The sequence below is a fragment of the Hypanus sabinus genome, chromosome 11 (assembly GCF_030144855.1).
Source record: "Hypanus sabinus isolate sHypSab1 chromosome 11, sHypSab1.hap1, whole genome shotgun sequence".
In the NCBI taxonomy this organism is placed as follows: Eukaryota; Metazoa; Chordata; class Chondrichthyes; order Myliobatiformes; family Dasyatidae; genus Hypanus; species Hypanus sabinus.
The window spans coordinates 48,873,539-48,889,705 of NC_082716.1; the positions used below are offsets into that span (position 1 = coordinate 48,873,539).

The following is a 16,167-nucleotide window of genomic DNA, read 5'->3' on the forward strand; positions in this document are numbered from 1 at the left end:
TCAAGAATGATTCATTCTGCACCAATATTCAACATCATCTGATTTGGGATGAAATTTCACTGTACAAATGGAATTAACAGCAAATCTGCCCATGTGTTTCTTAATGTGCAACCTTACAACTAAAAAGATAAAGAAAACTTGGTATCAGTCGCCGGCCTTATGCTATCATAAAATGCTTTCTTGCGTATCTAAAACATGTTCCCTGCAGTGGCCTGAAAGGTTTCTGTTGCATTACAGATTAATGGTGTAGTGACCTTGGCAGCTATGCAAAGATATTTTTCAGTCTGTGAATCTTTACAAAAGTGTGGTAGTTATAAATGGAATAACTTGACAATGACTTTTACAGTGGAAAGCAATTTTTCTAATATGCATAGGTAAAAGGGATGCAGTTTGTAAATAAGAATCTTTCAGCATCAATGGCTCCACCTGAGACATTTCTCAAATCTGAAAATGTAGGCCCTGAAAATCTGTAAACTGTGCGTTTATGGAATTCATGTGTAGACAGGATAGATGAGAGATTAGCATAGCCGAGAATAGCCGAGCTATTCTAAGGCATCATTTGGTAGTTCAGGCTTGCTTATATTAAGTAGGGAGGTTCTGGGTGTAACTTCAGGCTGAAGTTAAACAAAGCTCAAAGCTTTATTGTGAGATTCAGAGGGACACAACACTGGTTCCTGCAGGAGAGTTAAATTCAAAACCACTGCATCAGATCATCAGCAAATGGGTTGACAGTGCTCGGATATTTGTCTTCACACAAAATGAAATTGCTGAATGAGCACTATCAACTATTAAATTGGAGCTAGAGTGCAGTTCTATCACCAGCTCCTGACTTGCAAAGGCATGGCTGCCTTGTCAGAAACAGAGCATCAAGGAATCAGCTTGAATATCTTGCTGAATTATTTATTGATTATTGTGAAAGCAATATAAATATCTGCAAACTCAGAACACTTGGTGCCAAGAGATAAGTGCACTCATGCTACGAGTTTTAAAGAAATAAAATAAACTCTTGTTATGAATCATTATAATATTTCAAATTGTAGAGTATAGCATATGCCTCTTGTGTCACATTCAGCCCACAGGTCTAATCAGCCTTCCTGCACTTACAACCCCTGTAGCTTTCAAGATGTACTCTATCCCATCCCACTGCTTGCTACAGAAGTAACAAAGATACAGTTCTGATAGGCGCACATCTGTCAGTATACAGTACACTTGAATACCAATTAGCATAGATACACTGTATCTCTATATAACTGAAGGTTACTGCACTGGTGGGTAAAGATTTCTTTATAGCATTCTGTTTTAATACTTTATAATATAATGCTATAATAATATAATAATACTGTATACTATATCATACTAAGTGGCAGTAATAATCGGTAAAAGCCTCTTACTTGAGTACAGCATTGACAAGCATAGAACCATCACTGTATAACCTGTGCTACCATATTGCTGAGACGAGCTGGATTACAGCACTGGACAGCAAAGGTCTTTTACTTCCTAACATTTGGATATAGAACTGGTGGACATAGATCCATTTTTGTATAACACTAGGCTACAATTCTTGTGGGCATAGATCTATCACTGTTTAACACTGGGCTGGAGTACTCAATGGCAGAGGTGTATTTATAAAACTCAGATATAGTACTTGTGGGTAGAGATCCGTCACTGTATAATACGAACTACAATACTAGTGGGCTACAGTATTGATGGACACAGATCTGTCACCACATAATATGACGCTGCTGGAAGTCATAGGTTAATCATTGCCTGGCCGCTAGTCACTATTTAGTAATACTGTTGGGCACAGTTTAAGACTGTACAACACAGATGTAGGGTACTCGTGGGGTGTGCATGTCTCTCACTTGCAACTGCAATTTCAAAGTGCACCATTTAAGGATTTGGATAGGCACAATGGGTTATAAAATTCTTTGAATTATCATCCATGTCACAGTCCACCTACTAGGTTTTACTCCTGTTAGAGACAGACTCCCAAATAAAGCTGGTAGTACAAACCACAGTGGTGAACGGGCAGGAAAGGCATCTGACTTCCTGACTTTAAGGAGTGAGAAATAATTGCCCTCTGAGAGGAAGCTATCAACAGTTAGCTTTGAAACAAATTGCTTCATTTTTCTGAATTGCTCAGATATTGAATTCGGAGTTTATCTCAGATTGTAGAGCTTACACCGGTTTCTGGGATTCAGTGGCACGAAGCCATTCTAGTGAAAACCACTTTTTCTTCACCTATCACAGGGACATCCAAAGCATGATCAGTTGTACTGTTGATATTGGAACACAAAATACTGCAGCTGCTAGAAGTCCGATCTATGACAGAACACAGGAAATATACAGCAAGTCTGGAAGAATTGGTGGCGAGAGAATAGTTAACATTTTGGCTTGAAGACCTTTCAGTAATGAAGCTTGGACAATGGCCTGAAATGCTGTATCTGCTTCTCTGCCCACACATTCTACCCGACCTGCAGAGTATAAACACAATTTTCTGTACGGTTCAGCATTGAGGAGGGAGTGAGTGGAGGAGCAAGAAAGTTGTGAATGGAGGAATAATAAAGGCAGGAACAGGGAAGTGAGAGGAGGGAGTAGGAGAGCAGGAGGGTGTACAGAGAGCAAAGGAGGGTGAATGAGTGGTGAAGTGAGGGAGGAATGAATGGGCACAGGGACAATGGTGAACACGTGGGGCAGTGAGGGGCTGTCATGAGGGACTGAGGTGAATAGTGAGTTGAGGAGGGAGTAAAAAGTGAATGACTGGAAGAGCGAATAGGTAGCGACTGGAAAAGTGAATAGGGAGCGACTGAGGCTGTGAGGAGGTGGGTAGGACAGTGAGATAGGAGCGAATAGAACAGGGAAATCAATGACAGAGAGTGAGTGAGGCTGTGAGGGAGAAATCTGTGGAGTGGTGAGGGGTAAATGAACAGTATGTCATATGTATTTTTAAATACAATTGCAAGTATCAATGCTTGGCTGTATTCAGTTAACATTAAAACATGTTTCTTATGCGTGGCCCTTCAGTGCTGCTTGGATTGTACGTATGGCCCAATCTGCAAAGAAGTGGTAAAGCACTGGTAGTATCAGTTCTGGAAGTGACTTCACTCCAAATTGGAGTTCTTCTCAAGCAAGCAGCTCCTCGGAGATGGGCAAGATGAAACTAGATCTGCTGACTCTGCCTGCTTGGAGGTTAAACAAACAACGGGAGTAGCACTCCTACAAACCAGCTTTGTGGAGCACGTCAAATTAAGCAAAAAATGTTCAGTAATTTCCTGGCAGACATCTGTTCTATATGGACTTAGCAATCTCGTTAACCCAGTCAAGTTATCAGCACTCCTCACCTGAATGCCCTTCCTCTTTCTAACATGACAATCTGTACAAATCACCATCCATGCTACCCTGGTAAATCTATGAATTCTCCATCATTGTACTTATAAGGTTACTTTTTGTCTCTTCAGGGCTGACAGCGATTTGGTCTCATCCCAGTTCTGTGGGCTCTGAGTTAGGAGAAGAGTCCAATATAAAACTGCAGACTCTGCCTGCCACAGGTGGAACACTTGCTGCTTTCCAGAGTGGGCAGGAAAACTGTTTGGGAGATCCTGCACTTAATCTTCTGCATTAACATGGCATCCATATTCCCTTACCATAGAGACTGGAGGTGCTTGACCTGACATCTGTCTCCAGTTTAATGGTCATGCATTAGAGATTCCATTGAACAGGTGAGGAAGTTACATTTTTCCCCAGAGACTTTGAAAATGAAATTGAAATATTTCCTCTGACCTGAAAATCTTTGGAACCTAGATAAGATTGTTCATACTGGAGCCTGGGGTCAGGCTGATGGATGATGTGGCCTGCTCACTGGAGCTAGTTCAGGCTAATCAGATTTTTGATGCTGGGGATGTTGGCCTGGGAGAGGACACAAACGTAAGTTTGCCTAATCTGACAATGGATTTGGGGGATGACACAGGCAAAGTTAGGAGGACCTCACTTCTGGGCTGTGGGATGCAGATAAGTCTTTATCAAAGGAGGTGTAAGGCATCCCTTCCCTCCACTAGCCTGCAGGTCATACTTGGCAAGGTGTAGCACTTGCTTAGTGCCTGCCCCCACCAATCAGGGCTAAGAAAAGCTGTGGGATCAGGTGGTGGATGGTCATATGAGCAGCTAGTGCACATCACAACTCCTGGTTATGTGACCACTGACACCAGGCAGACAATCTTTTAAAAGTATTAATAATGGCTGTCTTGTAAAGATACTGCCCAGAAGAAAGCAATGGTTAAACACTACTGTAGAAAGTCTTGCCAAGAACAATCATGGTCATGCATAGGGAAGATAGTAGTAAGTACAATAGCACGAAGGGGGTCTTCCCCATGGGCTGATTACAGGCAGATGTAAGACCATGATCACCTATGTAATATGACAGGACACATAATGATGATGACCTCAGTTTGTTCAAATCACTGCTGCTCAGGAGAACAAATGTGTCAGATTTGAGGTCTTGATCTTCAAGTAATTTTTTCTATATTTAGACAAAGGTTGCCCTCATCCACTGGAGTCAGTGGTGAATTTTTAAATTCATGTCTTATTTTACTGGGTGGTCACTCCCAAGACGTAGAACATGTTACCCACATTTCTAGAGCCTTGTGAACAGCAACTGGCTGGAAATGGTACTGTGTGACATGAAAGAGTCTTCCATATGGTCAGCACAAGGCCAACCCTTTTGTATGCCTCGGAACCTTCTTGTACGCTTCAGTGAAGGAGACAATGATGACTTGGCTGCTCAGTGTGTATATGTACAAGTGTTGTCTGTGTACTGTAATTCAACTACTCAAGCTAAAGCTGAGGCAACAAAGATTGAACAACTAACTCCTCATTCAGTACAGTAACACCAATCCAGTAGGGAGTTTGTTGGAAGTGAGATGCAGTATTAGTGCAACGTTAGAGTCTTGTTTTATCCCATCTTTAGAGTCTGCTCAAAAATCATAAAATAATGAATTACAATCTAGATCTATATACATAATCTGATGCACACATTCTAATAAAGCTTACACTGTTAACTTGCACCGTGCAAAAATTGAATCATTTGTGGTTAAAATTTCAACATCTGATCATATCTAAATTTGTAGTTGTAGCAGGGGGAAGCTTAACCTTTGAGGGAGTTTTAAACCACTTACAATTAGCTTTGTGGTTTTTGTAAAAAGACATGCAATGATTAATGACGGATGAAGTGTGCCTAAATAGCAGTTCTGTTAACATGATCCTAATATTTATTCCAAACCATCTGAAACCATATCCAGAGCAATATCTTCTCTATAGATTACTTTTTCAATTTTTTAGCAGCTAATACACATATAGTTTGGGTTATTAGCCTTAAGACATGGACTTAAATCTGAGTATTTATTAGGGTGCTCAGTTAGTCTATTTTAATAGTGGTTATACTAGATTCGGCTAGAGTATCAAAGGGCATACAAATTGTCTGGGGATTAGAACCATTCCAGAATGTGTATCTCCGAGTAGGCTGAGAAACAGATTAATAGATTTAATACAGCTGTGCTTAAAAAAGGTTTCAAAATACTGTAAGTTTGTTAAAAATTGTTCTGTTCTCAAAAAATAAATCTTCACTTTAAATTGCGTAAGATGCAATTCAACAACCAATTACATCAATTTATCCATAAAAATCTTTAATATTAACATTTTATTCAGACATTCTATACAATCATAGCTAAAAATGCATGAAATGGTTCCACCAGCTTTCTTTGTCAGAAGTTGTGTAACTAGTAAAACACATCAGAAGAAACTGAGAAACATGATGCAGCATTTATCATGAAATAGAATCTGTTTGCAGAGTTAGTGACTTTGCAAACTAAATCATTGTTTTTCTGCATAAGACTAAGATGATGGTCCTTGCCAACCGAGTAATCACAATCCCTTTCAAACATCTTATTTTGTCAGTCCACAGAAACTATTTTTTATTGTAACTGTCTTTCAGTTTCTCCAGACAAAAGTTAGAGCGAGACCACCAGACTGGTGAAGGATATGGGAATCATACTGTAAGTCTTATGGGAAATCTGTGGGATATTAAAGGTTTAAAATGTTATAAATGTAAGAATTAAAATAGACAAATGATAGGCTACACATTTTTATTGAGAATGTCATTTTGTAAAATGGGGAAAATGTGTTCACTCCAATCGGAATCTCATCAGTATTCGGCATCAGCCTCACATCCCTCGTCTCTCATCATGTTGCCTCAGCCTTATTTCCAGACAAAAATAAACACTTTAAGACTTTACTTGTTTGTATTCCCCTCAGCAGTGTGCTACGCATCAGCAGCTAAAAACAAAGAAACTTTTAGCTGCTCAGACACAGTGCAGAAGCGCCTTGAACAACGAACCAGGGGAGAACATTCACAAAGCCTGACAGTCCGTTCAATGCGAACTTCAGGGCCATAATGCAATCCAAGTCCCTGCACTAATTAAATATGCATTTGCACAGCTCGATCGATGCAAGTCATGGATCGGGTGACACACCTGCGCATCTTGGGCCGAAAGCTCCCAGAGAAAACACAACTGCCTCCTTATCTTTTCTCATAGGCTCTCGATTCCTTCACCCAGATAACTAATTTAATTCTCTCACCCTTCAGCGAAACTGGATTAGGAAAGTCAATATTTTCTTTGTACTCTGATGGTGGATATTGTGCTTTTTATTCAGTTTTGACCTTTCGACAAAGACAAGACAATGGCATTAGTTCCTACAGTAAGCTGATGCTGCAAGTCTCAGAGGGAAGTAAAATACAACAGAAAAGAGAAACCCTGCAGGCCTCCCTAGATAGTGTCCCCTTCTTTGGGGAAGGTTAATAAATACAGAAGAGGTAAACTGTACCAATCTAAAAGCAATAAAGTGGGACTTATTATACCTAGATTGAACTCTACTTTATCAGCAAAAATGTTTGGAATGATGTCACTGTAAAATGTAGAATCATAGTACCACACAGTGCAATGTTAAATATCCTCAAAACTGCATAGCCAGATATTAATTTTGTGTACAACTAGGCTGTGTTTTAAAGCAAAGGGCTGTTTCAATTTTATTTGCTGCCGATTAACTTCTACACCACCAATCCCAACTCCATCCCTGTATGACCAGTAGAACTTTAAAGCATTTAGATTTTCTATGCAGAAAAGAAAGCATAGAATCCAGACACAATGAAATGCACAAGCCAAAGTCCAAAAATAAGAGTCACAAATTTTTAAGGCAGCAACATATTGAATGCAAGATGAGTTTTGTCTGCATTATTGATATATGCATAGGACAATTTAAAATCAATAACATTTTATTTCCAGGAATAAGTCATTTGGCATGTAATATTCAGAAATTCCTCTAATTTATGAAATTCATATTACCAGATGACTGCATTGGAAGAGGGTTTTGTGTCCAATTTGTCTGTTAAAATCGCTCAAAAAAATCTGCTTAGATTTCACCCCAAGCTACAGTTAAGTATCTTAACTGGTCTCGGTGCCCTTGGGCAAGGGCATTCCAGCTCTTGATTTCTATCCTGTGACCCTTGCTGAAAAGAATTTAAAAGCAAAACTCAGCTATGATATCGCCTACTGTCAGACAGCTGGCCAATTCTTGCTGTGCAAGTTTGCACATGATGCTTGACCACTTGGTTGACATGGCGGATTGCAATGGGACCACATTGCCATAGAAGTTAGAAATGGAGGGAAAACATCTGAAGTAGCGGATTGTTTTTTGACACAGCATCGCAAGTAACCTGCACAGCCTCTGGCACATATTTGATCAAAATGGCAGAAGGATATGCATCTCTAGTAGAGTACGCAAACAGACCTGAAAATGAGAACGTTTGTGGGCTGGGCATTTTAAAGATAACAGGGTGATCCTGATATAGCACAGGAATTAAACCAGTTGGCAATGAGCTCGGTCAACTGACAAAATTGTGCAGTGGCAATGACCCTCAGAAACTTTGTAAAGACTGGCTGAGTCTTTAATCCTCATAAAAATCAAAGCACAATCCTGCCTTTGCATGTTCAAACAGCTATTAAGTTGTCAATGATTCTTAAAGATTTCTTCTGTTTAGATATGATCTTCATTGCCTCCCCCTTTGCACTAACATCCTGTTCCTTCTCAGGTGAAATCAGTTAATTGGACTCATTATTAGGCTCTAATACACTACACTTTAATCATTGTGAATGTAATGTTAATAGGGGCAGCTGGTTGCTCATCATCTTATATAATGTAATTTGATTTTTCTCCATTTAGTAACAATTACAGTGAAAAAAATGTTTTAAAAGTTTCCAGGCAATTATTCCCACAAAAGCTGAATGGATAAACTGACATATATTGATGGTGTGTTTTATTGCTGACTTCTGACTGCAGACAGAAAATGTCTCCTAATGGTGCTTTGCTTAATCATCAGTTTAAAAAAAATTAAGCCAGGCCCAACTCCTGATAATTAACCGACAATCTACGTGGACATGAGGAGGGAACTGAGATCAGTTATAATGGTTCAGGGACAGGGCAGTTTGCTGTACACTTTTATTACTGAAAAATGGCCACTTGGGTGCAGTATCAGAGAATATCACTAACTAATGTATCTTCGTTTGCACTACTCACAGATAGAAAAACAAGAAGATAAACTCACATAATGTTGTAACAATCTTGGATATAGGGGCACTTCTAATCTGTCACATTCCCTTTATTGGTGTGATACCTTCTAAAGGTTGCTAACCTTCACAGCAAATGCAGAAACATAAAATACAATGAAGTGTAGAAGTACATTGTGAATAAACAATTAGTGTGGCTACACTGATTTTAACTAGGGTAGGGGGCAGCACTCCTTTAAAAGATTATAAGTGCACTTAGCTTTTGCAGGTAATCATGTAGACAAAGAAATGTATACAGTACTCGTAAGAGGTGCAAGCTAAACCATAAAGTCATAAGTAATCATGAAAAAAATTTGGTGTGATTCTGAGTGGGTGACAGTGGACAGTACAGCATTAGAGTTGGGGTTATAATTACATTCATTACAACATCATTGCAAATAATTCTTCACTTTTCAAATTAATAACTTTGCCTACAATTACTGCAGGATCTTCTGAAATCAAAAAAGAAATGTTACTGGAGACTTGAATAAGCATCAACGAAGTAAAATGAGATTGGCAACTTTTCTCCCTCATATTTGCAGTACATATTCTGATGGTCAAAATTGTTACATTAGGTTTGCAGTTTAGTGATTAGGCTGCTATGTGAACGGGCCAAAGAATGCACAGGAACATTTACAGATACACTGTTAGACGGACACCACACTCTGCTAAAAGTTACAGGATGAACTAGTTGAGCAGTGCAAAGCAAAGAAGTACAGGCATTCTAACATTGTCAGATTTGATTTCAAATAGCTCCCATATAAAAATAGACCAGAGATTATGCAGAGATTATTCCTTTCTGAACAAATTGCATTTAACACTTATCTCTTAGCATTAAGCCTACATAACTGCAGATGTGATTTTTTTAATTTACATATTAAATAATCCCTGCCATGCATGCTATATTACAATACATTTTTGGCTGGTTGACATAATTATGGGATCTTCCTGTCAATCACATCAAGACCAAACTTGCAACAATGCTGCCTCATATATGAATTTAAGAAAAGAAATCTTTAAAGTTCTTACAAAATGAAATCCAATTGATTGATTTGTCAACCATCCTCAGTGCCATTACCTCGACATTCACCATTTTTTCCTTCATGTTGTAAATGTTTGGAAATACATATACAGTGGGTTCCAGTTAATTGGGTCATCAGTTAGTCAGGACCACCACTTATTTGGGACAACTCTTAAACTAATCTAGAAAATAGGTTTCTTTACGTTTGTTTGGAAGACTGTGCTGCTTAATTAAGACAGGAGACTTTTGCTGAACAGTTTCTAACCAGCATCAGTTGTGTGCGCTTATGTTAAAAAAGCAGTAATAATTATCAAGAAATTAGCAATAAAACAATTCAGAACTAATGTGCTCAGTGTAGTTTCAAGCATTCAGGCTTGAAAATGCCAGAAACTATTTCACTACTTCAAGTTAAGAACTATGAAGAATTTGAAAGTATCAACGATCATGAATGTTAACTTTGGTCCCCAGCAGACACTCAACTCTGGTATGTGGCTCCAATAGCTGTTTGCCTGTGACAGCAGACACTCCTCGGAAAACTGCTTTGATAGGCGGGCTCAATCAGGTGAGTGCAGCTGGTAGGTTTCATACCCCTGTGAGATAGGTACACTGTCCGATCATGCAAAGTCAGCTCCATCGGACTGTGCGGATGAGATCTACAGTGAAATCTAATGGTCAGGCATGATGAGGAATTGGTCATCCACTGCAACCAAGGAAGACACCAATTGTAACTATCACTGGACCTAGACTTCTGAGGTCCAGAGAGTGTAACTGCCCCAGTGCAATGGCCCCTCCACTTTAAAAACTCTCCCACAGAGGCTTCCTGTCATCGTTGAATAGGACGTACAACCACCACTAGTACTGATAATGTTCTAACTTGTTCACTGTTTCATTTAAATACATAATTCATTACTCAGGTAGCTGGTAGATTGTCTTTTTTTATTATTTAATAACTATTTTAACTACTTCCATGAAACTTTGGCAAATTGGGGCAGCTGCTTAATTGGGCCAAAAAGTGCCCCAATTAAATGGAATCCACGGTACCTGTAACCTATTTTTTCCTCCAGTTGTTTTTTGAATACCCTATTTTTTCCTTCAAAAACAAATCATAGATTTCCCTTCCAAGCAACCAAAATTTTACAAAATCTAAAATTCATAACTTTACATTATTCCCAAAGTTTATCTATCCGGTTTAATATAAAAGTAACTTCACATTTTGTGGATGTGCTTCTTATAGCATAACCACTTCCTTCCTTCACTTCACTTGTTATTTGTTTTCTACTTTCTCTCTAAAGTTTTGAGCTCTATCTCATGTTGCTTTCCAACCAGTTCTAAAGTTCTCCTTAATGTCTGAGGAATTCTGTCATTGTAACCACGAATTAAAACCGGTTGGTGAGTTAATCCTTTAACTTTAGAATAATACTCGTTATACTTCAAATAAACTGGATTTTCTCTCTATAAAGCAAGATATTTGAGCAAGGGTCAGTAAAAAATACATCCTGTACAAAAAATCCACTGACTGTTTTGCAAAAATACTGCTATAACCTGATTTTTGGTTTCCTGTGATTAAAGGTAATCTAAGAGACAAAATAAGCCACAAGCATAATGAAAAAGATACATCATCTGTCAATATTTGTCAAACTTTGGCCCACATACCTAGCTGATCAAGACACCCTTGCAATTTTTGGTAACCTTCACTGACTATGATGCTACCTATTTCACTATCAACTGCAGATTGGTGAATTATGCCTTGTACTTTCACATTCAAATCATTTACATAAATAACAAACAGCAGAAGACCCAGAAATTTTACACTTAAACACATTTCTGATAGATCTGTGTATTTTCAGCTTCCTTCATCTCCTGCTGCTTCTTCTCTGAGTTAGTTCAGTTGCAGAAATCATACTGTGTATGACAATTGGTGGAAGAGGCAGGAGGGAAGAACAGTTATCAGGAAGTGAAATCAGCTCAGGACAGACAGGGAGCAAATTTCCTAGCTAAATCTCAACAAGTATTACCTTATGTGACAGAATACATGAACCTTGAAAGAATGCTTTCTCAATCTGAGATCTGCTGCAGCCACTAACGCAATCTGAGATGAGTGTAAGAATGTTAATGCCCATGGCTATCAAGCTGTCTGTGGAAATGATCATTAATCTTTTAAAGTTTGAGCTGTTCACAAGTTTGCACAGTTTTTGCTCCACTGCTGGGGAAAGAAGACCAGGAAATTTCTTTCTTCAAAAGAAGCTGATGATATTTTGTTTCTTGTTGATGGAAGAGGGGCTGAGAGATAGTGGGGGGGGGGGGGGGGTCATACGATATAAGAAATGTGAGGCTGTACACATCATACCACAATGACCAAGTAGCACCCAGTCCAAGTAACCATATCACCTCAACAGGGAAAAGTGTCTGGTTATATCCAGTCCTGTGGGCAAAACAGATACAAGAGAAGGGGCAGTACAGTGGACTACAGGTGAGAGGAAGCTTCCCATTGTACTTATTTCAGAATATATCGTATCCAGTGCCCATCACTACGAGAGGCTTGGTAGCACCTGTACTGACTGGCTGAGTCCTAAAGAACATGGCTGCTGGAATGGGCCCTTGGTGGGTATTGGTATATTATTGCCATATGTATCATGATACAGTGAAAGCATGCCTTGTATACTGTCATACAGATCAAATCATTACACTGTGTACTGAGGTAGAACAAGGTTAAACAATAACAATGCAGGATGAAGTGTAACAGCTGCAGTAGTGAATGAAACAATGTGAGGGCTAAACATACTTGACCTTATCCTCACCTATCGCTCTGAAGCATTTGCAAACATGCTGTACCAAAAATGTCAAATGGAAGGCCTACTGTATGTTAGCTTTCTCCTGACCAATACAATAACCAGCCAATTTGATTTAACAGTCATGTTTGCAAAAAGCAACGGTCCACTGACAATGGGGCCAAACACTATATCAACTGTAGTCCCCAAGTCCCGTATTCCAGAAAGAGTCTAATCGTACTACCTCTAGTCAATTTGATCAAGTACACTTACAGCATCAGAATTTACCCAACCACGTGGAAAATTCCTCCAGCTATGTAAGGTTCACACAAACAGGACAAATCCAATGGAGTTAATTAGGTTCAGTCAGTTGACTTTCAATCCCCAGCAAAGTGATGGAATATCTCATCCTGAGAACTATCAAATGGCACTTCCTCATCAACAATCTGTGCATCAATGTCCAGTTTATATTTTGAAAACTCAAATGCCAGATTTCATTACACCTTGCTTAAAATAGAGATGAATTCCTAGACAAGGTGAGAGTGACAGCCCTTGACATCACGAGGCAAAGGACGATGTTCATGGCTGCTGGAATTTAACCATCTCAGGCCTGCTCCCAGCCACGTCGTATTATCACTGGTTAATCTGTTCCGTACCTTACAATATTTAATATTAATGCACTTTAGTTGGTTATTTATGTGTGATTCATCTGTACATTTTATCCTTACCTTCATAAATTACCTCGTGTTATGTGTGTTACGTGTACTACTGTGCTTTGCACTCTGGTTCGAAGAAATATAGTCTCATTTCTATATACTGTATGGTTATATATGTTATATACATGTATGTAATCAATAAACCTGACTTAACTAATGTACTGGTGAAGGAGTTCCTCAGGGTAGTGTCCTAGGGCCAACCACCTTTAGCTGGTTCATCCATGACCTTCCTCCTGTTAGGGATGGGAATGGGGTTGTTTGCTGAAGACTGCACAATTTTTCATGTTATTCATAATTCATCAGCATATGAAACAATTTATGCAGCAACATTCAGGCATGAGTAAAGACCAACTCCAATAAGAGCAAGCCTAATTACCACCTTGAACATTACTCTATGACAAAAGTTGAGGGGAGACCGGATAGAAGTTTATAAGATTGTGAGACGCAACCAGTATCTTTTTTTTCCTCCAGAATCTAGTATTGGAGGATATGCATTTAAGGTAAGGGGGTGGGGGGTAAATACAAAGGGAGTACATGGAGCAAGTGGTTTTTTTTAAAAAACACACAGAGTGTAAGCTGCTTCGAATGTGCTGTCAGGAATGATCATGAAGGCAAACAGTACCTTCACAATGTTTAAGAAGCTCTTAGGTACATGAATGTGCAAAGAATGAGGAATATAGGCATTGTGGAAGCAGAAGAGATTAGTTACACATTCAATTACTTGTTTAAAATGTTTGGAACAACAGTATAAATTGAATGGCTTATTCCTGTGCTGTACTGTTTTATGTACTATGTACTATTACCATTAAAAATTGTGCCACAATCAATATACTACGATCACAATTGTCCAGAGCTCCACAGGTCCAGCCACCCTAATACCTAGGCTACAAAAGCTGATCAGAGCAACTCACCTCCCAATAAGGCAACTTAAATCTGTGTTGGAATTCTCTTTACTTGTTTTTATCAAACAAGTCTCAAGATGTGTTGCAACAATTAAGACAAAGCACTCAGATGATTGACACACCATTGAACATGCTAAACAATTATTCCCCACACGAGTGTTGCACAGTGGTTCAGTATATGCCATCTACTTAATGTGTTACTCCAGTAGTATTCCTCTCTCTATTGCATTGTAGGATACCTTCACCAGAATGACTGCAGTGATTAAAGAGGTCAGTTCGCACCACAGTCTCAAAACCAATCAAGGATATGCAATTAATCCAAGTCCTACTAATGAGGTCCAATACCCTGCCACCCCCAAAAAGCACAAATTTTAAAATTTGATGCCAGCAATCTCTATATGGATGAAGAGTGACAAAATAGCTCATAACTGAACCCAGATCCCTCTGATAGTAAGAATGGCAGAAGCCATACTTGTAATTAAAATGAAGAACATTGCCTGGCCTTGAAAGTGTATGGCTTTGAAAAAAATAAAGCAGGTGGAGTAGCTTTTAGGTGGTGAACGATCCCTGCTAATTATTTCAAGGCAGCATCCTTCAGCTGCATGTAATTTTCTCTGCAGAGTATTTATGGTTGCCTTTCAGCAAAATTCAGCTCTTCAAGTCAACACTAAAGTCACTTGTAGTATTAGTTTGACCAATTTATCAGAGACTGCATTTGAAGGATGCATTTCATGTGGCTGAGCCTCACAATAGAAACTTTCATGAATTCGGAGGCAAGAAGTTTGCTTGAAGATAGCATCTCAGTCCCACAGATCATCATCTTTTGCATTATCCATAAGAATGTCTGCAATCATTCACTGAAACTAAAATGGATCTGCCAGGGAGTAACTAATGAACATATGCCTAGGGAAAAATTCCATTCCTCAATGGTCTTTGCCAGTCTCTGGACCCTGTGTAACAAGGACACTTACCTTGTTGCCCATGTTAACTTCAGCTGATTACAGTGGTCATTTATGGACCATGTGGGAAATTAGGGAACATTGAGAGCTCTCAGTCTCATTAAAGAGATTCATTATGCATGCAGGAACCATCTGTAGGGTGCAAAGGTCTACTCAAATGATATAAGATTGTATCCATCTATAGATGTGTAATTCCATTTAATATAGTTTAGTTTCAGAAGGCCTTCCTTTTTTACCTTTTGTCAGGCATATAACATATTTAGGTTAGCTTGACCAAACAGTACAAATTTAAAGAGAATTTATATTGCTATTATTAATACAGTTTCAGTAAACTGACATAATCAGCTTAATGGCAGAGAATTTAATTGAGATAACTGCTAAAAGTAAAAAAAAATACATGATGTTCTTTACAGCTGTAATAACTACAGATTCTGCATACACCTAATATATACCTAAGTAAATACAAGACAGTGAACGCTTGCCAGAGCATGAAAAATAATTAATTTTGTTTACGTCCAACCAGATGACAGTCAAGTTCGAATGCCAAGGTGGCTTACTGACATAACAGGTGAGCTTGTTCAGTTCTATTTCAGTCCGCTAGATGGAGCAGTGGACAAAAGTGGCATATTGCATCTCCCAGAGGTTGGGGGTGGGGGGTGAGATCTAATTTTAAAATCTTCTTTAATTACCGATATTAAAAAAAACAAAACTTATCCTATTTGACTTCACAGTTGTCAATCATACTTTGTAATGTTGGGCAAGGAACATAAAGCCTCATAATAATTTTGCAATAACAGCCCAAGGCCAGATATAAAAAAAGTTTATAAAGTTTACATCACCTTATCTTGGCAACTAAACTGAATAAGAAAGGGAACAAAGTTTTCAAAAAATGTAATTTTGCAAAATACTTTAGAATTAATAAAAGAAGTAAGCCACAAGGTTTCCAGTTGAAATCATTCTATATTCAATGAAATAATCCCATAAATGGCTTTCTGAAGCAGTTACTCATCATGTAATAGGACAGGTATGTGTTCCACAGCTGGTTTTCTCATTTACAAAAGCTCCAAAACCCTTGTGCCTAATTCCTGGAGCTGAGTTATACTGGTCTCAGATGGCATGTCCTAGATTGGAAGAAAACACATGAATG

The 16,167-nt window shown here is 38.7% G+C and overlaps 1 protein-coding gene across 11 annotated transcripts in view; it reads right to left on the minus strand.

Annotated features, from left to right (window-relative positions):
* The window catches only part of LOC132401933 (nuclear factor 1 A-type), a 544,334-nt gene that overhangs the window by 284,600 nt on the left and 243,567 nt on the right, over nucleotides 1-16,167 (minus strand). The window contains exon 3 of one of the 11 annotated variants that reach the window (XM_059984300.1): nucleotides 15,989-16,141. The exons of the other annotated variants lie outside the window; for them this stretch is intronic. Coding sequence (XP_059840283.1) covers nucleotides 16,128-16,141 — 14 coding nt within the window. The 3' untranslated portion in view covers nucleotides 15,989-16,127. Of the gene's footprint in view, nucleotides 1-15,988; nucleotides 16,142-16,167 lie in introns of those variants that run through there. 11 annotated transcript variants of the gene reach the window in all.